Source organism: Lates calcarifer, linkage group LG19 (assembly GCF_001640805.2).
Source record: "Lates calcarifer isolate ASB-BC8 linkage group LG19, TLL_Latcal_v3, whole genome shotgun sequence".
NCBI classification, from domain to species: Eukaryota; Metazoa; Chordata; class Actinopteri; family Centropomidae; genus Lates; species Lates calcarifer.
The window spans coordinates 5,150,675-5,171,409 of NC_066851.1; the positions used below are offsets into that span (position 1 = coordinate 5,150,675).

At 39.2% G+C, this 20,735-nt stretch overlaps 1 protein-coding gene across 2 annotated transcripts in view; it reads left to right on the forward strand.

Moving 5' to 3' along the window:
* Positions 1–20,735, forward strand: part of alk (ALK receptor tyrosine kinase) — a 298,545-nt gene that overhangs the window by 237,272 nt on the left and 40,538 nt on the right. For both annotated transcript variants that reach the window (XM_018695171.2, XM_018695172.2), the window contains exons 6-10: positions 9,260–9,391; positions 13,623–13,757; positions 14,560–14,663; positions 16,983–17,155; positions 19,097–19,191. In XM_018695171.2, coding sequence (XP_018550687.1) covers positions 9,260–9,391; positions 13,623–13,757; positions 14,560–14,663; positions 16,983–17,155; positions 19,097–19,191 — 639 coding nt within the window. The remainder of the gene's footprint in view (positions 1–9,259; positions 9,392–13,622; positions 13,758–14,559; positions 14,664–16,982; positions 17,156–19,096; positions 19,192–20,735) is intronic.

Below are 20,735 nucleotides of genomic sequence, written 5' to 3' on the forward strand. Positions count from 1 at the left end.
ACTCATCAGTCACAGGGCCAACAAGCAATCCAATTTGTTGCCCCTAAAGTGACTTGTGTGGTTATATGCCTATCTCTGGAGCTCATCCTCCTGACAGGAAGTTAGAATCCCGCCTTCTGCTAGTATTTCTCTGATGGTTGTGGCATAGCTGTACAGAGACCCTAATTAAGTGCAGCAAATCTGTCAATGACACTTAATGTCCTACAGTTTCTCATCCTGGAAATAAACAGAGACCACTGTGATGACTGACAAGCTCATTACCAGATTGTGTCAATAGCAGATGTGACTTTGACTCTGTCATAGTACTGTGTTAAGGCAGAAGGTCACATTTGCCTTTATAGTTATAACAATGTTTATCCACTGAAGAGCATATTCGGTATTTGTGCTCATGTATTACCCTGCAAACTGTCACAATTCACATGTAGCTGAGACAAGGCAGCAGTCAACCCTGTAGGAATTTGAACCAGTGACCTTCCCTTCCCTGGCCCATTTCCCTAACCATTACACCATGCTGCTGCAGGCTCTTAATGGAGCGTTACAGCGAGTCTATACTTTGCGATTAGGTACACAGCAGAGTGAGGGTGTCCCTAGGCCCATCAATCACACACAGCCATGTGAAGGCAATGAGGGAAATGGGTTTGGAGGAAGCCGGTGGAGTGGACAGTGTTGGACATGTGGATGGATGGGTGATGGTGATTTGGAGGGAAAAAAAAAAAAAACGTATTATAGTGTGGCTCTGAGGCTCACTTTTAAATACGCAGAACATCTCCATCATAAGCCTTTAATTGAGTTTTCAATTTCACTTTGACTGCATGAATAAAATAAACTCATCCCTGAAGTTTTTGTTATTGGGTAACAAGCACAGGGAGATATGATATATATATATATATATATATATATATATATATATATATATATATATTCAACAAAAATGAAAACCCCTACACTGTCACAACATAGTGAGAGTATTTGTGAGATCAAAAGAATGTCAAAATTGCAGCAAAAGGTTTGAGGGCTGTCATACAGTGACGCAGTGGCCCATAAGGATGAGCGATAGAGTATAACTGATTTCATTGTTTCCCGTCAGTCTTGTAAAGACTCTTCAGCTCCACCAGTGCTCGTCAATCCACAGTCGTACACGTGTGCAGACTGAATAATGTCAAGCAGGTGAACAGAATACTGCAAGCAGTGTGTTACATTCATGGTATTCTACTTGGAAAGTTTTCAGCGGCAGGATCAAACTTAAAAAGTATACTTTTGCACTGCTAATTAATAGTGATTAATATAAACATTCAAGCTCTTCAAGGTCACCATTTTGAGCTGTGAACTTAAAGCTGCAACATTTGCTAAAACAAATGGTCCTTTTGAAACATTTTCTTAATCTCTCACATAAGACATATTTGGGAAAAAATTTCAACAAGGCTAAGAGCCTGCAATGCACTCATGATAACAATACTCACAAGTGGATGTTTAGTCCACTTGGATGCTTCAATGATTACCAAGGAAATGTGGTCTGATTTAAAGGAATGTGCTCTCTATGGTGCTGAAATGAAGTTACTGCAGTCACAACCTCAATTACATTATGTCAGTCAGTCAGAACAAGCGGTTACTTAATTGTATGTTGTTATACCAAGTGTATCAGTTCATTATATTTAATAGAGGTAATGATTATTTGGTGTGTTTTTGTCTTGTGCTGGCAGCAGGATTTAGCAGACCATACATTTGTATTGTTCTTAAAGGTACGTTAACTCGTGGAAATTTTGTTTTCATGTCAAATGACTGCTGAAATGTTTGCTCTACATGGCATACTCTCCATTGTTGGTTTCACATGATCAATTCAGCGTTTCTTCACCAAAGATATTAAGAGAAACCAAAAAAGAGTGCTCTGTCCCCCCTCTGCCTACGTATCTGTTCCCCTCCCAGTCCGTTTAGATAACTGATAACTCATTGACACCGATCAAGTGTATGCTTTGAAACAGGAGTTAAATAAACTAGGGCCAAGGTGCAGGCACAGTGCCCTCAGGAAATAAAATCAAATAGTGTCCCTGAAACAGAAAAAGCGATAAAATGTCTGCTGCACTCAAGAAACGTTAACATAATTACAATACAATATTTGATTAAATTTAAGGCACAAGCTACCTGTCTAATACCAGTCATTTTTTGTGGTAGCTTACAATTACCTGTAGCTGTACATCACCTCTTTGCTGTAAAGGACAAAACAAAAACAAGTACAGCATTTAGCAACACATACTTTTGTTCTTGAGGGTTTAATTATAAGGTGTGTAAAACTGTGATGTTTTGTTATAATGATATGTTTAATGAGGCTTGTATTAGAGCAGATACAGATCTTGGATGCTGGATTAGTACATCACTTTCACCACACTCACACATCCCAGTGATGAAAAATCAATTCACTTGTTGTGTGGAATCAGTAGAAATATAATTTTATGTGTTGACTGACCACCTACTATCCATTCTGCACAGATTGCATCTCAGATACTTTGTTGAGCATCTTCTCTGACCAGGCCACAGGCCTTACAATTGTGTAATTTAAAGTCTGTAGGCCACATTTCCATTCTCAGCCAGGCCATTTTTTCTACACATCTTAACACAACCTGTTTTCATTCTTTGTTTTATTTTCATTGTGGGCTTTACTGTCTGCCTAAGGGCTGGGATTAAAAGAAGAGGACAACTAAAAAGTAATTTTTGATCGCAGATACTCTTTGCATCTCTGTTTCATAAATACATTAAGATGAGTCTGTTAAAAGGAGACACTCTTTAATTTTTGGCCAGGGCATTTAGGAGTTCACCTGCTTGATGAATATGTTTTTTTCTTTTCATTGTGAAGATCTGTAGATGTTCTGAAGGCTCAGGATACTTTAAGGTCCCTTAAAAACTTATTGGAAGTCATACATTATCAGCCCAAAGAGAATGCCCAATGACAAAAAAGTAGGAGCAAGTAAAACAAAAACCAAAGCTCATCAATTAGCGGAAGATACAACCTGCCAAGACAAGGCCCTATCAGGCAGCACTAAGCTTCATCACATTCTACCTCTAATCTCTTGCCTCAGGCCTTTCCCCGAGCAACATCCCCTCAACACAAACTGGTTTCTGTTGCAGGCACCTTTCCAAGGCAATCTACACAGGCAGTTTCATTTTAAGATATTGAGCAAGTGTTAAATGGCCCAGGGCACCAAGTAGACTGTTCCAAGCATACACATGCCAAATGGAACAGATGTCTAAATCAACCCTGACCTGGCAAGGAGGAGGAAATTTCTGGATGTTATGGACTTAAAGCATCATTGAAGGAAAGTCAGTCATTAAGATATAGCAACCTTAAATCTCATTTTACTCTGTAGAGGGGACATTTGCTCCTAGAATTTCTGCATGAAATATTTTATCTGGCCATTTGAGTCTCCTTTGTCCATTTAATTTGAAATGACAGACTTTAGTGTGTTGTGCATTATAGCTACAATATGGTTTTTGTTGTATGTGACGCTTAATCTGTTGTAACTAAATTCTTTTAAGAGGACTAACTATTCTATCAACTTTATTAGCCTTCACTCTACAACCAGAGGAAACTTCAAGTATTTACACTCATTGAGTGCTTTATGAGGAACACCCGTGCACCTGCTTATTCATGTAATTTTCCCATCAGTCATAGTAGCAGTGCAATACATACTATCATCCAGATACATTGTCAGAAGCATCAGGTAATGCACAAAAAACAGTGAGTGGCACTGTATGTATGATGTAGAACTGTTGTAGAAATGTTAGTGCTTTGCAGGGATTAGTTATGTATATGAGTTGGTCAGTCAATTGGTCGGTCAACTCCACCACTTAAGTCCAGACTGAAATAGCTCAACAACACCTGGATGAATTACTTTGAAATTTCACCACCATTATATCAAATTTAAATTGTTCAAAGTTTATGGCTAAAACACCTGCAAAATGTATGATATTCCCATCAACCTCAGCTGTACTTTGTTGCAATTTAGCGAAATGTAAGCATGCTAAGACACTAAGCTAAGATGCGAACATGGTAGATATATATCTGCTTACCTATATGTTTGAAACCTTGACTTTTTGAAATCGGTAACTGGCCAATGCTTACATGTTTAGCATGGTAATGTTTAGCTCAAAGCAGATATTCAAAGCAGCTACAATGACTGTAGACTTTTGCTTTGATGTTACCTTTAAACTCCATGTATTTTCTACAGGCATGTCACCTAAAAACATTTGGTCACAAAGGATCAGTATGGCCAAAGTTGAAAGCTAAACAATATCCTATTTTTGCCTTCTGTGAAATAGAATAGACGTTGGAGGTATTGTTTCCATTTTCTGTCTCTGCCAGTCTGCTCTCGTGTGTGCCGGTGTCTCTCCCACAGTGAGTATGACAGATAGCGATAGTGATTGGGCAGAGCTCTGACCAATCGAGCGTGGCTGTGTGCAGTTAATTGAATTCATGAGCGAATACTTCTTGTCCTGTCGACTGTCCAGTGGGAAACTCAGCTGCATCCATCTTTAGCATCAGAGCCACTGTGAATCTCCATGAATATTTCTGGATGCTGCATTCAGTGTGGTGGGAAGGTTGAAGCGCTTCCCTTTGTTGACATTTTTACCTATGACAGAGGACAGTCGTCCATTACCTGCATGCAAGATTAGAAAATAAGGAATAATGAATGAGCACAGTAGGATAAATTATTTCTGAATTGTAAGTTAGACACAGTCATGTCTGTGAAGGTTTTTTTTCTTTTGTATTCTCCCTGTATGTGTGTATTTATTTCCATTCTGTACACACAAAGCACCAGCAGATCTCAAACCAGCCAGTTCTTCAGACTGTTTTTTGATGTTTCAGAGCACTCACAAGGATTTCAGGATATGACTGACATGCTTGCTCATCTGTAGGAAAACAAAAGCCATATTAATTTCAATGTGAGCCTACCCTCTCCATGACTCCAGACCGTTTTTGCAGCTCAGCTTCAACAAGGACACATTTGTATGTAGTCAAAGCAATCTCCACCAAACCATAGCAAAGTTTTATTCAAATGGTGAGACAAACTGCTTTGCATGATCTTATGAAATGCCACAGAGTGAGACGTCTCTATCAGTGGAATCTCAAAACATGATATGCATGATGCGGTTATGCAAAAATACAAAAATGTTGAATTGATTTCAATTAGTGGAGTGTGTGAAAAAGGGAACCACTCCTTCCAACACAGTGCAGTATTTCTTTGTTTTTGTGCATACACTAAAACCATGATGCCTTTGATCCAGTAGAAAAATTGTTGAAGTTTGTTTCAGTGACCAGACGAGCATACCTTACACCAGTGGTTCACAAATTTCGTGATGACAAGGACAACACTTTATATACTGCCACCCTTTCATCTTTTATGTAATTTGACTTTTTTTTTTTTTTTAAAAGACACTGCAATCAACACAAAACTTTTGACATCAGCCTATTTGTAAGCATACATTTTGTCTGTCAGGTAATTCCTGTTTGGTTTTTTTGTGTGTGTGTGTGTGTGTTTACTGATTTTTTTCATCCTGTAAGCAGATGGCAAAATGAGTTGAAAGTTGAAAAGTAAGGGCAGCTTGGCTGGTAAAAATCTAAATTTGTTTTTGTGACAAGGAAGGAGGAAAAACAATGTCATTGCAAACATCACTCCAACATACCATGTAGCATAAATGTATACATTATAATAGCCAGTAACACTAGCAAGTATAAAAATCTTGGATTCCTCTTTGTAGGCAGCCATTAACAATAGTAGAAAAGTGAAATCTAATCTCTCCGCCTTCTGATTGTCACAAGTGGCAACACCAGCTTTTACAGCATATATCAATAGCACTTACATGTTCTAATTGACTTTTGTCTGGTTTCTTGTTCATTGTTTACCAATTATTTACTGAAAGTTGTCTACAATCAATCGTGGTAACCTGAACATTATAGATTGTGACTGATGGCTCTGGCTCTCTTCATTCCTTTCTGACATTTAGACAAAAGCAACAAGGGTGAGAAGTACAGTAAACAGCAGGACGTCTGTCTCATTGCCTTTCCTGTTTCTACAGCTTTGCAACAGAAGATCAATGTCAGTGTAGACCAGCAGCTCTGACTCTAAAACCCAATAGACCTTGAAAAAGACACTGATGCAGCTAACATTATTTTGGAGTGAAAGTTATTTGTAATTAAACCTTACAAAGCTGACAGGTGGTAATGAGAAACTGAATCAGTTACTGTTGTTACATAAGGGAGATCTGAATTGACACTGGAGTCTGGTTTTGGTTAAAAGACTATGTCTGTCAATTTATAAAAGTTACAGCATTTATTTTCTTGTGCCTGAAATACAGCGTCTTTGTTGATCTCTGAATAGGTTGGCTTTGTTGCTACATGAAAGGCTTCTTTCAGTGTCTTGTCTTGTTTTCTTTTCTTAACCCTTTGGACATTTCTCATAAACACCAGGAAGGCCTAAATGAGCTCAACATAAGTGTAACTTATGTTGAGCTCATTTATTGTTAGTGAATACAAGCAAGAGTGTCTTATACCTGTGTAAGGTAAAGCTAACCTCTGAAGTCACATGTTGCTGAGGAAAAATAACACAAGCTTTCTTTGTCATTGTAATTGTTTTAAGTTTTGTAATGTTGACAGCTATGCACTGCAACAATAATTGTTAGCCATTTAAGCTATATCCAACAAGCACCTCAGTTCCTGTGTTTGTGTATCTATTTAGTCCTTTATCAGCGGCTGCTGTGCCCTCTCCAGTCACCTGTCCAGCCCCTCACCACTCATACATCATTCCCCTTACAAAGGCAAACCAACCCCCTGAGTACATGGATAACAAAACTCACTTACTCCCACAGGCAATCCATCCCCCACTGACCCACCTGTTTTCACAATCTGACAAGTGTGATTTAAGAACTGCAGTAGGCCAAGAGTGCAGCGGCCATGTCTGGCTGCACTTACCTGCTCCGGGAGCTGAAAGTTCACTGACATCGGCACTTCGATACTTTTTACTCCACTGTCATCAAACTAAGATAAATCGATGAATTTACATACCTTGCCCCAAGGTTTCAGTGTACTCCAGATAACTCTTTTCTTTCTTGATAAATTGTTCTGCTTGCGGTGTCAACATTATACAGAGGAAGCCACTGAGCACTGTGAATGCATAATGCATGTGTTGAGCATGACTGAATACACATAGCAAGACCACATCTATACCCACACACTTGGTCATAAACAAACAAGCCTCTGCCTCACCTCATTTGAATAAGATAATGTATTCTCTTTATTGTGTGTTCTTCTGTAAATGTTATGTCTGTGAGACTGTAGTTTCATGTGTGTTCACAGCTTTACTTGTAAGAGTCCTGGAAGATGAATCATAATGCACAGCACAACACTGACAAAAAAAAGAGCATTCATTATCAAAAATCATTTACTCAGTCTGATATGTTTTCAAAGAATTTGAACTGGATTACTCACTGACATGTTAATGTGGCTCTCTGCAGCCATTAAGGCCCTGCCACAATAGTGCACCGTGGGAGGCCCCTGACTAATGTGTTTTTGTCCAATATAAAATGCCACCCCCTCTTTCTAATCCATAGAGTTGACTGTGCCAGTTTCCCACTGGGCCTTAAGGTTTCTCAACCATAGTGAAAGGAAGGAATGAAGTTTGCTGCAAATCAGGCATGGCTATGAAATTTCTGCTCTCTGCTGCATTATAACTAGACAGTAATTTCTGTGCAACTACCATGCAAATGTGATAGTAACTACTGCAGTGTAATTACTGAATCCTAGTTCTTGATTTGTACTTAAATTACTTATTTTCATTAAATGTTTTTTATCTATAGTACAGTAGTAGCTCAATTAAGATTAGCCATAAGTACTTCCATCCACTTATTTTGGTTTTGTCCTGGTTGTTGCCTTTAGAGTTTATTAGCCTGGCAACTAAGTACTATAACTAAAAGCAACAGAAACATCAAGATACAGTCATAATATTGCTAATTAATGGTGTTTGACTTTTTCAGTGTTTGGTGTTTGTTTCCTCCTGACACATTACACCATCATTTTGTGTTGATTTGTGTAGTACTTCATCTTGTCCTGATACATGTATGTGAGCCTGTCACCTCAGTGTAAGTCTGAGCTTGAGAAAAGTGGTTCCAAAGGTGTATCATCATGTCACACAGAAAATTATGCAAACTGAAAAAGTACATTCATTTCAAACATTGTGTTAAAATTAGTGTAACACTGCTGCATATCTAGTGAGCTCAGCTAACAGTATTTGCTCTACACTGCCTCTCCTGTCATGGACTCCAACGTTATCAGACTTCTGACTCCAAGTTCATCTGAATGGAGAACAAATCTACATAATACAGATCAAGGACAAACTACAGTAAGCGGAGCCAGCCACTCATGATAAGAATCACTTCTCTTTTTTCCTTATGAGTGAGGAGAACAACGAGATCCCCATCAGCAGACAGTTTTCCCCTCTTTTTTGTTTTGTTCTCTGTACTGTGATCAGCCTCTGATGATTAAGGTGGAGGTGAGCAGTCAGTTTCCACAACCTGGAGATATCACCCCTCTGATTTGCATAGGTATGCAAATGTCCCAGGTTCCAATTGAGTTGCTGAGACGGATGATATCAATTGGTGTCTGTGTTTGTGTGTGTGTGTGTGTGTGTGTGTGTGTGTGTGTGTGTGTTCCCTCCCCTTCTGCTACCTGCTACACTATCTAGGTCATTGTTTTTGCTGCTTGTGTTCCTTGTCTGATGGATATGAACTGTATTCAAAACCAGATGCTTATGCAGCCTGGGCCAAGTTATTTATGATGCTGAAGGCAGTCTGTGGATGCCATACAAGGTTTACAGTCATGGGTTATATTAGCCTTTGTCACTGACTGATGTACTTTTATGTAGTGACTGTATATTTTCTGCTCTTTGTAAGTTATGTTTTCCCTGAACTACTGATTTGTGTTTTGTGTCTAACATATAAATCTAGCAGCTGTGTTCAATAAGTAAACTTGGAACATAATCGGGGAGTTATTTTATCCTTGGCTCCAAAAGTTTATTTTTTTGTTGTTGTTATATTACATTTTTTGATTTTGCTGCCAACAAGCAAATCATTTTCTAAATTCCTGCTGCGCTGTGGAAACATTTCGGTTTACAGTGTTTACTTTTATAATGTCTATGTGAGGAAATACTTCATATGACCAGTTTTTTTTTGTCCTCTTTTCCTCCTCCACCTCCTCCCCTCCTCTTCTGTCCAGCATCCTCCCCTGGCTCTAACATCACACTGGAGGGTCAGTACCACTGTCACCAGGGACCTGGGATCCCTCTGGACAAACTGTGTGACTTCAATAGAGACTGTCCGCTTGGCGATGATGAAGGCGACCTATGTCGTGAGTACACCGTAATACAGAAGCACAGCTGCTGATAAAAATGTGCCAGACGAAAGCTCACGTGTCAGCTGTCCTTCCTGCATTCATATCTGGATCAGAACAGCCTAGTTATGAAGTTGGTCAGCCATCGTAAGTCGTCTTTAATGAAGCTGTTGCATCCTGCCCAACAGAGCAACAACTAAGCATCTGCGTGTGCTTCCCTGACAGAGAGGCAGGAGGAAAGGCAGAAAAAAAGGCAGCGTAGCTATGCTTGGCTAGCATTTCTCACCCTTGACATATTCCATGGTTGTTATTTCTACCTCTTTGCACATTTGTTTTCTGCTTTTCTCGAGGCCTAGGAGGAACACTAGCCAAATATGCTGACATCTTGTTCACAAGTGAAGTCCCCCAGGCCCTGCTGTTTGTGTGTGTGTGTCTGTGTCTGTGTCTGTATGTCTGTGAGTGGTGCGGATCTTTTTATAGTCCTACCTGTATGTGTACATTTATACATTGTCTTCACACACAGTTTAGAACTCTCACCCCCAACAGTTTGTGAAAATGTTGTAGTTTGATTTCAGAGTTTCTCACCCATATTAAACTGACCAGAATTAATTTGCTCTTGCTCACAGTGCAGGTCAGCCTCCCATGTGGCGCTTATTAAAATGATGGCTGCTCCCTTGTGCTCATAGGTTTGCTAACTATGGGAGCTGAGAGATAAGAGGGTAACGAGAGGGTGAAAATCTCAGCCAGGCGCTGTTTCTCTTTCTACTGCACGAGGACTTATCAGTGCTAATTGGCGTGAGAGGCTAACCCAAGGGTATAATCTCCATTTGAATGTAATAAGTGTGTGTGTTTGTGTGTGTGTTTGTGTGTGTGTGTGTGTGTGTGTGTAACATTTTGATTGTAGAAGCCAAAATTGGACATTTGAGCATAAATATAATCAGCAAAACACAAAGCCAACTTGTGCACATCATTGACTTCATCCACAGTAAAGTATAATGCAACATGCAAGAGACACATTCTTATGAATATTTTTGAATTATGTCTTATGAGCATTATCATGAGACTAGTATTTGTATATTTATATCAGCCGCAATACTAGACACAGACTGATGGGTCTTGTAGTGAATGGCTTATTGCTGCAAGTCGACTGGGATTTGTTTAAGATCTGATACTCTCTACGTCTCTACACACCTTTTCCACACCTGTGTCCTCATAATGCTGAAAGTGCATGGAAGCATAAAGGCCAGATGTAATTTGCTTTGAATCAAGGCTCTCTCACTGTCTCTCAATCTGTTCCAAAAATAGTAATAACATTTATCTTCTCTTTTGATTATGGACAGGGACTGACAATCCATAGTTCATTCATCAGTTCACTCTGACACTTTTTTTTCCTTTCCCTGACTCACACAGTCTACTACTGTACTTCATGCTATGTATTTATTCCATTTTCATCCCCAGTATTCGTCACAATTACCCCCTGCTACCCAAATCACATAGTTTTCCCTCTCTGATACCCTATTCTCTGTGATCTATCCACAAGTTTTCTTCATCTGATTTGATCTATTTAAATCCTTCATACGCTGTGCCAAGGCTCATTAACAGGAAAAAGCAGAGAGAGGCAGGAGGAACAAACTTAGCTTGTATCAATCACAAAGATTCCTGAACATATAAAGAAAATCAAGTCCCTGTGGATCTTCCTCACCATCCTTCCCCAGCATCATTATGCATAAACATATCCTCCACTCTTTGAGAGTCACAGCATTCCTCTGGTTGATCTTAGTCGGTCTAAATTCTGCAGACACCCCACTGCTTTCCAACATTACACTTTCCCTGCAACTACAGAGAAATGCTGCTTTGCATCAAAGAAGGATGCAAGTAGGAATTTAAAGTGTTAATCTGCAAGACTGCTTTTCTTGGAATGTCATCTGTGATGACAAATTATTTCTCATTCATTGTTATACGTTGAGTCCAGTGCTATGATGTCTTTCATTGTATGGTTAGCTATGGTAACTCTGCTCATGCTACTGTAACTACTCAGTCTTTCTTTGATTAATTCCAAAGTTGTCCACACCACACCACTTCCTGTTCACCAAAAATGGTAGCTGTAATAATCTCAGCATTACAACACTGTTATTACATTTGACAGGATATTAGCACTTTATTATATCTTTATTAATCTTCTGGTCCTTACATCAGTAGTGGTAAAGAAATGTATTCATGTCATATCATAAGGGTATTTGCGAATGTAATCATACTTTATTATATGAAACCTGCCATTACATGTTTTTATAGGCTGTGTCCACTTGTCAAGTTGTCATGACACAGGTGACTGATACTCCACAATCGTAATGATTACATAATGTTCATGTCAGTTTTCATCAAATATTAATACTGTTACATCAGTGTTATTCACATCTCTTTAACTAGTGCATCACTAGTTACATCCATTTGGCAGTGTGAAAATAGCAATGCAGGGAAGAATGATGCCAGGGAAACAAAAGTCACTGAGTGATATACGTGCACAGAGCTAATACAGACATATACAGGTATGTCTAAAGTGACATCATCACAGACTGAGCAGTTGTCATATCATGTGACACTGAATCTCTGTGCATGAAGAACATCTAAGTGACACTAACTAGTTTATGTAACAAGGAGAGTGACTCATAATATCACAAGACGCAGCAGAACATGAAATTCACTTATTATCCAAAAAGTCCAGAGAAGCCTTTACTTGCTTGAGAAAAACAATGTTGGTGTTGTTTTGTGTTACATAAGAATAAAAGTGATAATGACTGTTTTCCAGTTACTGTCATGATCTTAAGGTGCTTGAAACCCATTAGGAGCCTTTTGTGTAACAAAAAAGAATTCTGAAACTAGTGTCATTGAGAACGGCAGCATTTTTCTTGTTTTTGTTCCTGAAGAGTACCTGTGTTATGATATCTGCTCAGACCAGTTTCAGTTCCATTATCTGGACAATGCTATTTCCAAAAAGTAGCACTTACAGATTCTTAGAGGTAATGGGCACTCAGAGACACTAGCTCAAGATTAAAGGAACATAAAGCAAATTTCAAGTGAAAACTTAACACTTAAATGAAAATCGAACCTCAGACCTCATCATTGTTATCATAAACTGTCACCTGAAGTATTAAGTTTAATGTGAACACACAGCAACACCTGCAATCATGAAAAAAGAATAATTTCACAAGAGGGCTGTTGTCAATATATCCCGGCCAGAAAATATTTAATTTCTGGTAAAAGTACCATGCAATGTCTCTGATTTGAACCTCAGCACTGCAATAAACAAGTAGCATGCTTAAATAATCCATGTTATTTAATTTATTTATGTGGTAAGTATTTCCAGTGTTGTCATTTCAGCACTTTGGAAGTATTCAGTGACAATAGTTTAAAATATTTAAACTGACGTAGGGCCCTATTCATATATACACAGCTCTGTTATCTGTAAGTGAAGATGGACTGGAAATGAGCGCTGAAAGTGAAAATTTGATCAGACACTATGCCTTTGGCAAAAGAATGGCCGTTTAAATATTTGCAATACTTGAGTTGTATTTGATTTCTTCTGTCAGTCACTTAAACATACAACGAGAAACCTTGTTTGCAAATCAAGTTTTGCAAGTTTGCAATCATTTTTTCTTTACGCGCACACACACCTATTTTTGTGGTGTGTGTGGGTTTTCCCCCACTACGCAATCCAATAAAACATTTTCACTGTATTGCTGTTATACTACAGACTGGCTTTGTAAATAATAATGGGTGGCTGAAATGCTTCCAAGCCTCATGCCGTTCTTTGAGTGTTGACTGGCTCATCATGTCACCACCTCAGCTTTCTCATTTACCCTCAGACCCTCTTCCTCTACTGTTTCATATCTCCCACTTTAGACACTTCAGGCCTTTTCCATTTTCTGCTTCTGTTTCTAGAGTCACTCTGAGGGCCCCCTCCCAACGCACCTCATCCCTAATTTTCAGCAACACATTGAGTCCTGTGAGCCATTAGTCTTCTCCCACTGTACGCCTGTCTCCTCTCAACCTATTCACCTTCACTGTCGCTCAACTCCTTGATCCCCACTGCACCCGTGTCCTTTCTCTCCTTGGCAGTTTGGCTGTCGGTGTTCATTCCATTCTCTCCTCTTTCACCCCCCTGCCGGGCCTGTCTGCTCATTATATGCCCCCTATTCTTTATCATCTTCCCTTCTCCTCCCTTGATATATTCTCTCTCCTGTCTCTCCAGGCCGCTTTCTCAATGGCAGCTACTGCTCTTTTGAAGATGGTGAATGCAGCTGGCAGTCAATAATGGGCCGTGGTCTCTCCTGGAGAAGAGTCCAGTCTTCAGTCAAGGCTACCAGACAGAGCTGCCCATCATCAGGTGGCTCATTCACATCTCTCACAATATCATAAATATTGTTCTGATCAAAGGATGAAATGGCCTGTTTGCAGCATCTCTTAAGTGCATAGTGTTAAGGCTTCTTTATAAAGGACTTCAAAGGGGAAACTTTTACAGGAAGGCAAGACTGGGATATTTTAAACCAATAATCTCAAACATTTGAGTATGTTTGCTCTGTGAATGAGGAGAGATGATCTGATCTGTCAGACACGGGCATGTTGTCTTGTTCAGAACTCACAGCACTGCTACAAACAGAATCCCACTGGGTGTAAAAGCTCCAGCATATAGACTCTGATTCTACATCTGCAGTTCATCATCAGTGCAGTGACTCGAGTGTGTCTCTTGATGAGATTTTAAGGTCTTGGTTTGCTGGGGCTTGTTTTTGTTCTCAGCTATTTACAGAAATCTCTAGTGTGGGAAAACTATAAATGGAAAATTGTAATTTTATACCACATCGAGTGATTTTGTATATTATTTTTTCATCACTATATTCCTGCAACAGTTACATTAAAAGGCTGTAAAATCAGTGTTAACTGTATTGTTTGTTGCTGTAGCTCTGTTGAACTGTGCTTTTCTCAGACAATACTTCTTGAGAGTTCGTTTTGAAATTTTTCAGTTAGATTGGTTAAGTTGTGCATCACAGTGAACAAAAGGAGGAATGGAGAAATATGTTAACACTCTTATTCATGAATGGTTGCATTGCATTTCAAAAGCTCAGAATACACTGTAAGAGCTCTCATTGTCATTAGTCTGTGTGTTTAATGTGTTTGTTTGTGTGTTTAAGGTGCTACATTCAGTGTAGAGGGAGGCCAGTCCAAAGGCCAGCGTGGCTCCAGTTTACTGAGGAGTCCTCTCTTCCCCCCTCCTCTAAGAAACTCCCCATGCACGGTGAGCAATGTATAGAATGTGTTTCTCCTCAGTGTAAATATAATCTTCATTCTCAGACATGTACACACAAACACATGATGAGATGTGCAGAACTGCCTGTTCACTCGGCCCCATCACCAAGTTAGTTACCATTGCTACATCTGTCAAGCTTTCTGTTGTGTCACTGCAAGTATGCTGTTTACAGTGATACTGGTGCCAGATTCACTGCTCCAAAATCCAAATGTGCTGTAGTATTTGAATAAATTGGTCTTCAATTTCAAACAGAAGTAAAGAAAAGCAGGCTTCTCATTTTGATCAGAGTTTCTCAACTGAAATGACAGCTGTCACCACCAGATTATACTGTACAGTGAAAGCTTCAATTAGCTAGCATGATCTGATATTGATAATATTAATTAATTTGTTCAAAACTCCAGCTGTCTCCAGCAGTTTTTAATGTTGCCAGCAGATTTAAAGATCTCTTCTTACATGACCTCTGGATGCTTTAAAGCATACCATAGAAAAACATAGGCAAGTAATACCATTGTTAGATTTATATATATTATATATATATATATATATATTATTTAGTTCATATTTGTATTGTTTGCATCACTTTTCCAAAAGAAAAGATTTAGAGGATGAGGAATAACACATGGTTTTAGTAAATGACGCAGGTTTGGATGGAGTTGCTTAAATTTAAACTTCTCCAAACTAAATATTGACTCGCACATTTATAGTAATGTAATTCATCTCAATCATGAACTCTGTATGCTCTAATCATCACCAGAAAAGAAACAGGGGCATAGACCTACTTTTCACTTTTTGTTATTGCTGTAGGTGTAGACAGCTTTGAATAATTTGATATGTTAATTGCTTTCAGAAACTGCTCAAAATTCAGCCATAATATGCCAAGACAGCAGGTTAACACTGTGCCATCTGCATGTCCTGAGAGATCCTCACAGACAGTGTGTCTGACCTTGTCAATCACAGGTTTTATCTTCTGACCTAGTTGGGAACTATTAGAAGTCATGCATTATTCAAACCATGATGCTCACAGAGCAGGTCTCTGGGTGAAGAGGTTGTGTACTTGAAGACTTGATTGATGCTGTTGCATCTAGCATTTAGACTTATGTTAGATTTTAATATTGCTCACCACAGTGACCTTTGGCCCTGTGCTTGTTTACTTTACACATTTAAAGTGGCGGCAAGGAGTGAACGAGTTGAGAGAAGGCGAGACACAAGTGAGGGATGGAGGTGGGAGGATGATTCCCAAGGTCAAGAGGTCAGAAAACAAGATAATAAGAGAGGCAGACGGGAAATAAAGTTAGTGTCAACATGTGAAACATGAAGAGGAACTTGCTGCAAGGAAGAGAGAAAGGAAAAAAAAATTAAATGTTGCTGTCTCTCAGGTGTGAATTAGAGATGGAGAGTGGTGGGGGCAGTACCACACCATCACAGACATGCCCCCCCAGCATCTTGGCACACAGCCAAAGATTAGCCATGATTCCAGATTAACACTCTAAATCCTTCTCTCTACACTGAATTGGTGCTGTTCAATCTAGCTTGTCTGCTCTTGGACAACTATGTTGAGGATATTAGTTTTGGGTATTAGCTACAGACCACTTTCATGCCGTGCCCAGTGTGTGCTGTGCAGTGCCTATAATCTTGATGTTTAAATGGTCACCATGTGGTTTTGCAGTTGACGATAAGGACGGCAACCCACTATCGACAAGCACAGTGCAGGCACTCAACATAAAAGTGGTGAATTCAGTTGTCTGGATAGCATCGTCTCTACGTGCACTTCTCATCAGGCTTAAGCCTGCGCCTGTTTCACTTAAATGGAAAAGCAAGAATTATGTTCTTGGCTCCAATAAAATGCTGTAGAGGGACATGGTCACATCCCATGCTTGTTAGCAAGCTTTAGATTCAGACTTCCTTTTACTATTTAATTCCTGATACGGCCTGTGTGTTGTTTAATTTTAAGCAGTTTTACACCCACTATATCCCTCCCGGAAACAGCGAAATGAGATTGATTTGTGCTGAAGCATGCAGGAGCAGCATAGATAGCAAAATAGTCCAAATCACGATCCTAGCTGAATTCTATTAATCTTAGAATAATTAGAACTGAACAGATGGTGGTTACTGATTGATCTCCATGCAGTTTTAAGTGCATCCCTTTCTTGACTGATAACACCCCTGGCTGGTTTACTTCAATTCTGAAATATTTAAAGGGAGTTAAAGTTGTTTTGGTATTTTATATACTTTGTGGTAACCTATACTGCATACTCATTTTTTTATTTGACTGCAGTGTTCATTTAAAATTCCAACTCTCTTCTACAGGTGCGGTTCTGGCTATGTTCTGGAGGCTTACAGAAGGGGTCGCTGTCTCTGTGGATAGTGGAGAACAGTACAGGCCCTGAGGAGAAGCGCAGACTGTGGCACTCAGCCAGTGAACCCAAATCTGAAAGAGGCTGGAAACTCATCATACTTCCCCTTTATGGGCTGGCAGACTGGTATGATAAACGCTCACCTGTTTTGCCACATAATAGACAGTTATGATCATATCAAAGCTGTTTGTTCAGACTGTGTGAAGGCATTAAACTGGTAGCTCCAGTGTGAAATGTTTAAGCAGATCAGCCATTCAGCTTTCATCCCAACAAACCTCTGACACACTCAGACAAATGCTTAAATGCTCCCACAGCAAAGAAAGCCTTAAGAAACAAAACCAAGAAGCTCTTCTTCCTTCTTTTCACTTCTCATAAATGCAGATTTTTAACATTTACATTCCATTTTGTGGGAAACATTTCCTCTCAACTCCACAAAATTAATGAATCCCATCGGGACTCTAGTCTTATACCATGGGCCTGCCATGTGTACAGTTGTACAAAATATCCTCCTCTCTTTTTATTCCACTCGTCTGTGATAAAGAGAGTAGAAATCAATATACAAGGCTCTACCCACCCTACTTGCCTTCCAATTAGCTGTGGCCCTGATTTCCCCTCAAAGAGGAGAGAAATTAAAACAAAATAGAATAAGGCAAGAAAAAAGAAAAACACCAGATAAGGCATTTCATCTCTGTTTGCTTGACTGGGGGTTTCTTTGCCATTCGAGCTTGGATAATCCTGCTCCCCTGAGAGTGATTAATTTTTGATTCCTGGGTTACGTAGTCAGCTGTGCTTGTGCTCTTAATTAGAATGTCATGTCCGTAACCACTAGGTGAACCTGCCAGTCTTTGCACAGTGACCTTTGTAGAGCTTAAATGGAATCAGAAATACAGCCTCAAATGCAGACAAGAGTCAGGACATAGCAGACAGCGTATGTAGACTCTGCATGAGTGTTTTTGCTTTGAGAACTTCTGGGTTGACAGCAAAAATAGAGATATAATGTGATTACCATCAAGTTTAAGCAACAGTTGTCTTATTAAATGTTAAAATTGACAGATACAACATTCCTGTCTGAATGACTGATGGTGTTAGAGGGCAATGCTATTTGATTAAAGACTCACTGAAGGTTGTAGATGTTACTGTCAGTTACAGCCAAGACTAGCCTTCTTATGAGCATCACTGCCCCAAAGCTACAAATAAATACACAGAATGATGACATACTGTAAAACTGTAACCACACAAACATTCACGTTTTTATGAAAACTTACTTAGTCTCTTTCTCACCTGTTAGATGAGAAGATTGATATCACTCTCGTGTCTGTACGCTAAATATGAAGCTGGAGGGAACAGCTGGTTGGCTTACCTTAGCACAGAGACTGGAGACAGGGGTAAATGGCTAATCAGGCTCAGAATCTGCCTACAGGAGCTGCTTAACCATGCAAATGAGCAGTTTATGTCTTGTTCAAACTTCTTAGTTTGCTATTAACTAATCCTGACAAAAAATAGTCCAGCAAAGAAAATAATACATGTAAATTAGTGAGCTTCAGAGGGGCTGCTAGGTGCCTTTTGTTACTTTTGGACAGAGACAAGTTAGCAGTTTCCTCTATTATGCTGTCTTTACATTAAGCTAATCTAAGCTAAGATAACTAGCTGCTGGCTCTCCCTTAATATTTATCAGACAGACATGAGAGTGATGTCGATCTTCACATTTAAATCTCAGCAAGACAGCAAAGAAGCATATTTACTAAAATGTCAAACTGTTCCTTTAAAGGTTTTAGATATATAGTTCTTACTATGTATGCCTAAAATATTTCTGCATTAAAGTGTTTCATTTGGAACCAGAAAAAGTCAAACTGCTCTCCTTTGTCTCTGCTAAAAGAGAAAGTGAACACTTCTTAACAATACAGACTGAGCTGTCATAAGGCATACAATGCACACCTTCCAAAGCCTGCCCTTAGTGGCATTTTACTTTTACTTGTATGATAAAGTCTTCCTCACATCATTTGAGTCAGAAGCTGTCCAACCACTCGCAGGTTGTAAGGGAGTTAAAACTGCTCTGTCTCTCTGCAGGTTCTGGCTGCAATTCAGCACAGAAGATGGGCCTGGACCCGGTTCAGCCATCTCTCTTGACAACATCTCTTTCAGTATGGACTGCTTCCTGGCCTGTGAGTACAATATGAAAATGAAAATGTTGACTCTTGCTTTTTACATGCTTACTTCACCAGACTTTGTTTAAAGTAATGGAAGTGATTGATTGATCATGACAAGCATGGTGGGGGAAAAAACCTGGGATACTCAAAAAGTGTAAAGACTTCTTGGACTTAAGAAAGATTTAAGTAAACACTTAAAGTGACCAAAAGCAATTAAATGAATAATCAATATGTTCATGTTGTACAGACATAGGATTTGATTGAGAGGCAGTTTTCTACACTGGAGAAGTCATCAAAGACTTCCTTATCCATGATTTATTTATACACCACATTGTTTTCTTCAATGCAACGCAGATACTCACTCATACATTTTGAAAATCTTAGTATGTCCTCTATACCTCTACCTCTCTCTTTAAACTGATCTTTATTAGATGTATTACAGCTTTAGGTGGAGATACATTGACACTGATACATTTAATTTTTAGTGCAGTCTCTTTAAGAACCTTTGATATGTCCTGAAATGTCAGAACAGTTAAAATCTGCCATAATATAGCTTGCTGATTGATGAGGGTACTCTAATATTGTACTGCAGGTTTATAAATGTCAAACCTTATGTCACCTTTGCAGATATTTTTGTGTTATAATTGAGATGGTTTATCAGTATGAAAACAGGTGTATGATGACAACCAAGTCTGCCATCAGAAATGAAAGGTTAGGAGTTCAGTGCCTCCCTCCATCTCTGCCTACGTGCAGGAACCTGTTTGAACAGTGACAGGAATAGTAATGTCAGAGCATCTCTATACCTGAATATAGCTCTGACAATGAATACCCTGTTAAAATGAAGCAATGTTAAACTGACTACACCTTGGCCAGGAATTAGAGTCAAAAATAGTGGCATGGGTGTCACCCTCTGACAGAGTCTGATTTTGTCTGCTTCTATTTGATGCATTGTAAAACAGAGCCTGTTGAGTTTTTTTGACCTAAGGTGAGAAGGTTTTGGTTTAGTAATGTCACTGTATGGATTAAAGATGAATGTTGAAACCTTTACAATAATGCTGTGACTTATAACAGTTATTGAGGTACATTGTTTAGATACCAGTTCAAATATAAAATAAGAAATGACAAATGTGACACATATGTGCACCATTAGATGATGTATGTGATGAATTTATTCATCAGCTGCAGATATAAGCTCAACACTGTTGCCCTTACTGTAAAATGTAATCAGCCAACATAGGTTCACCAGCTGAATGTGATTTGAGAAATTGCTGTCGGTCTAGTCACCCTGTACCAGCACAGAGTTATTGGGTTAGGGACTCTTTATTTAAAAAGATGACATTTTCCACGAGATATTTGCACACCAATTTGTGTTTCATGTCCTCGGGAGCAGCAGCACTGGTATGGCAGCTCTGAAGGATCATCTGTCCCCGCTTAGCTCACTTTCCAGATGGCAAGTTCTTAATCTAGGCCAGGTATCCATTACCTACAGCCACACTTGACACAGTCACATTTTATCGCCTATCAATCAGACCAGTTGATGGGAGATGCTGAAGCTCAGC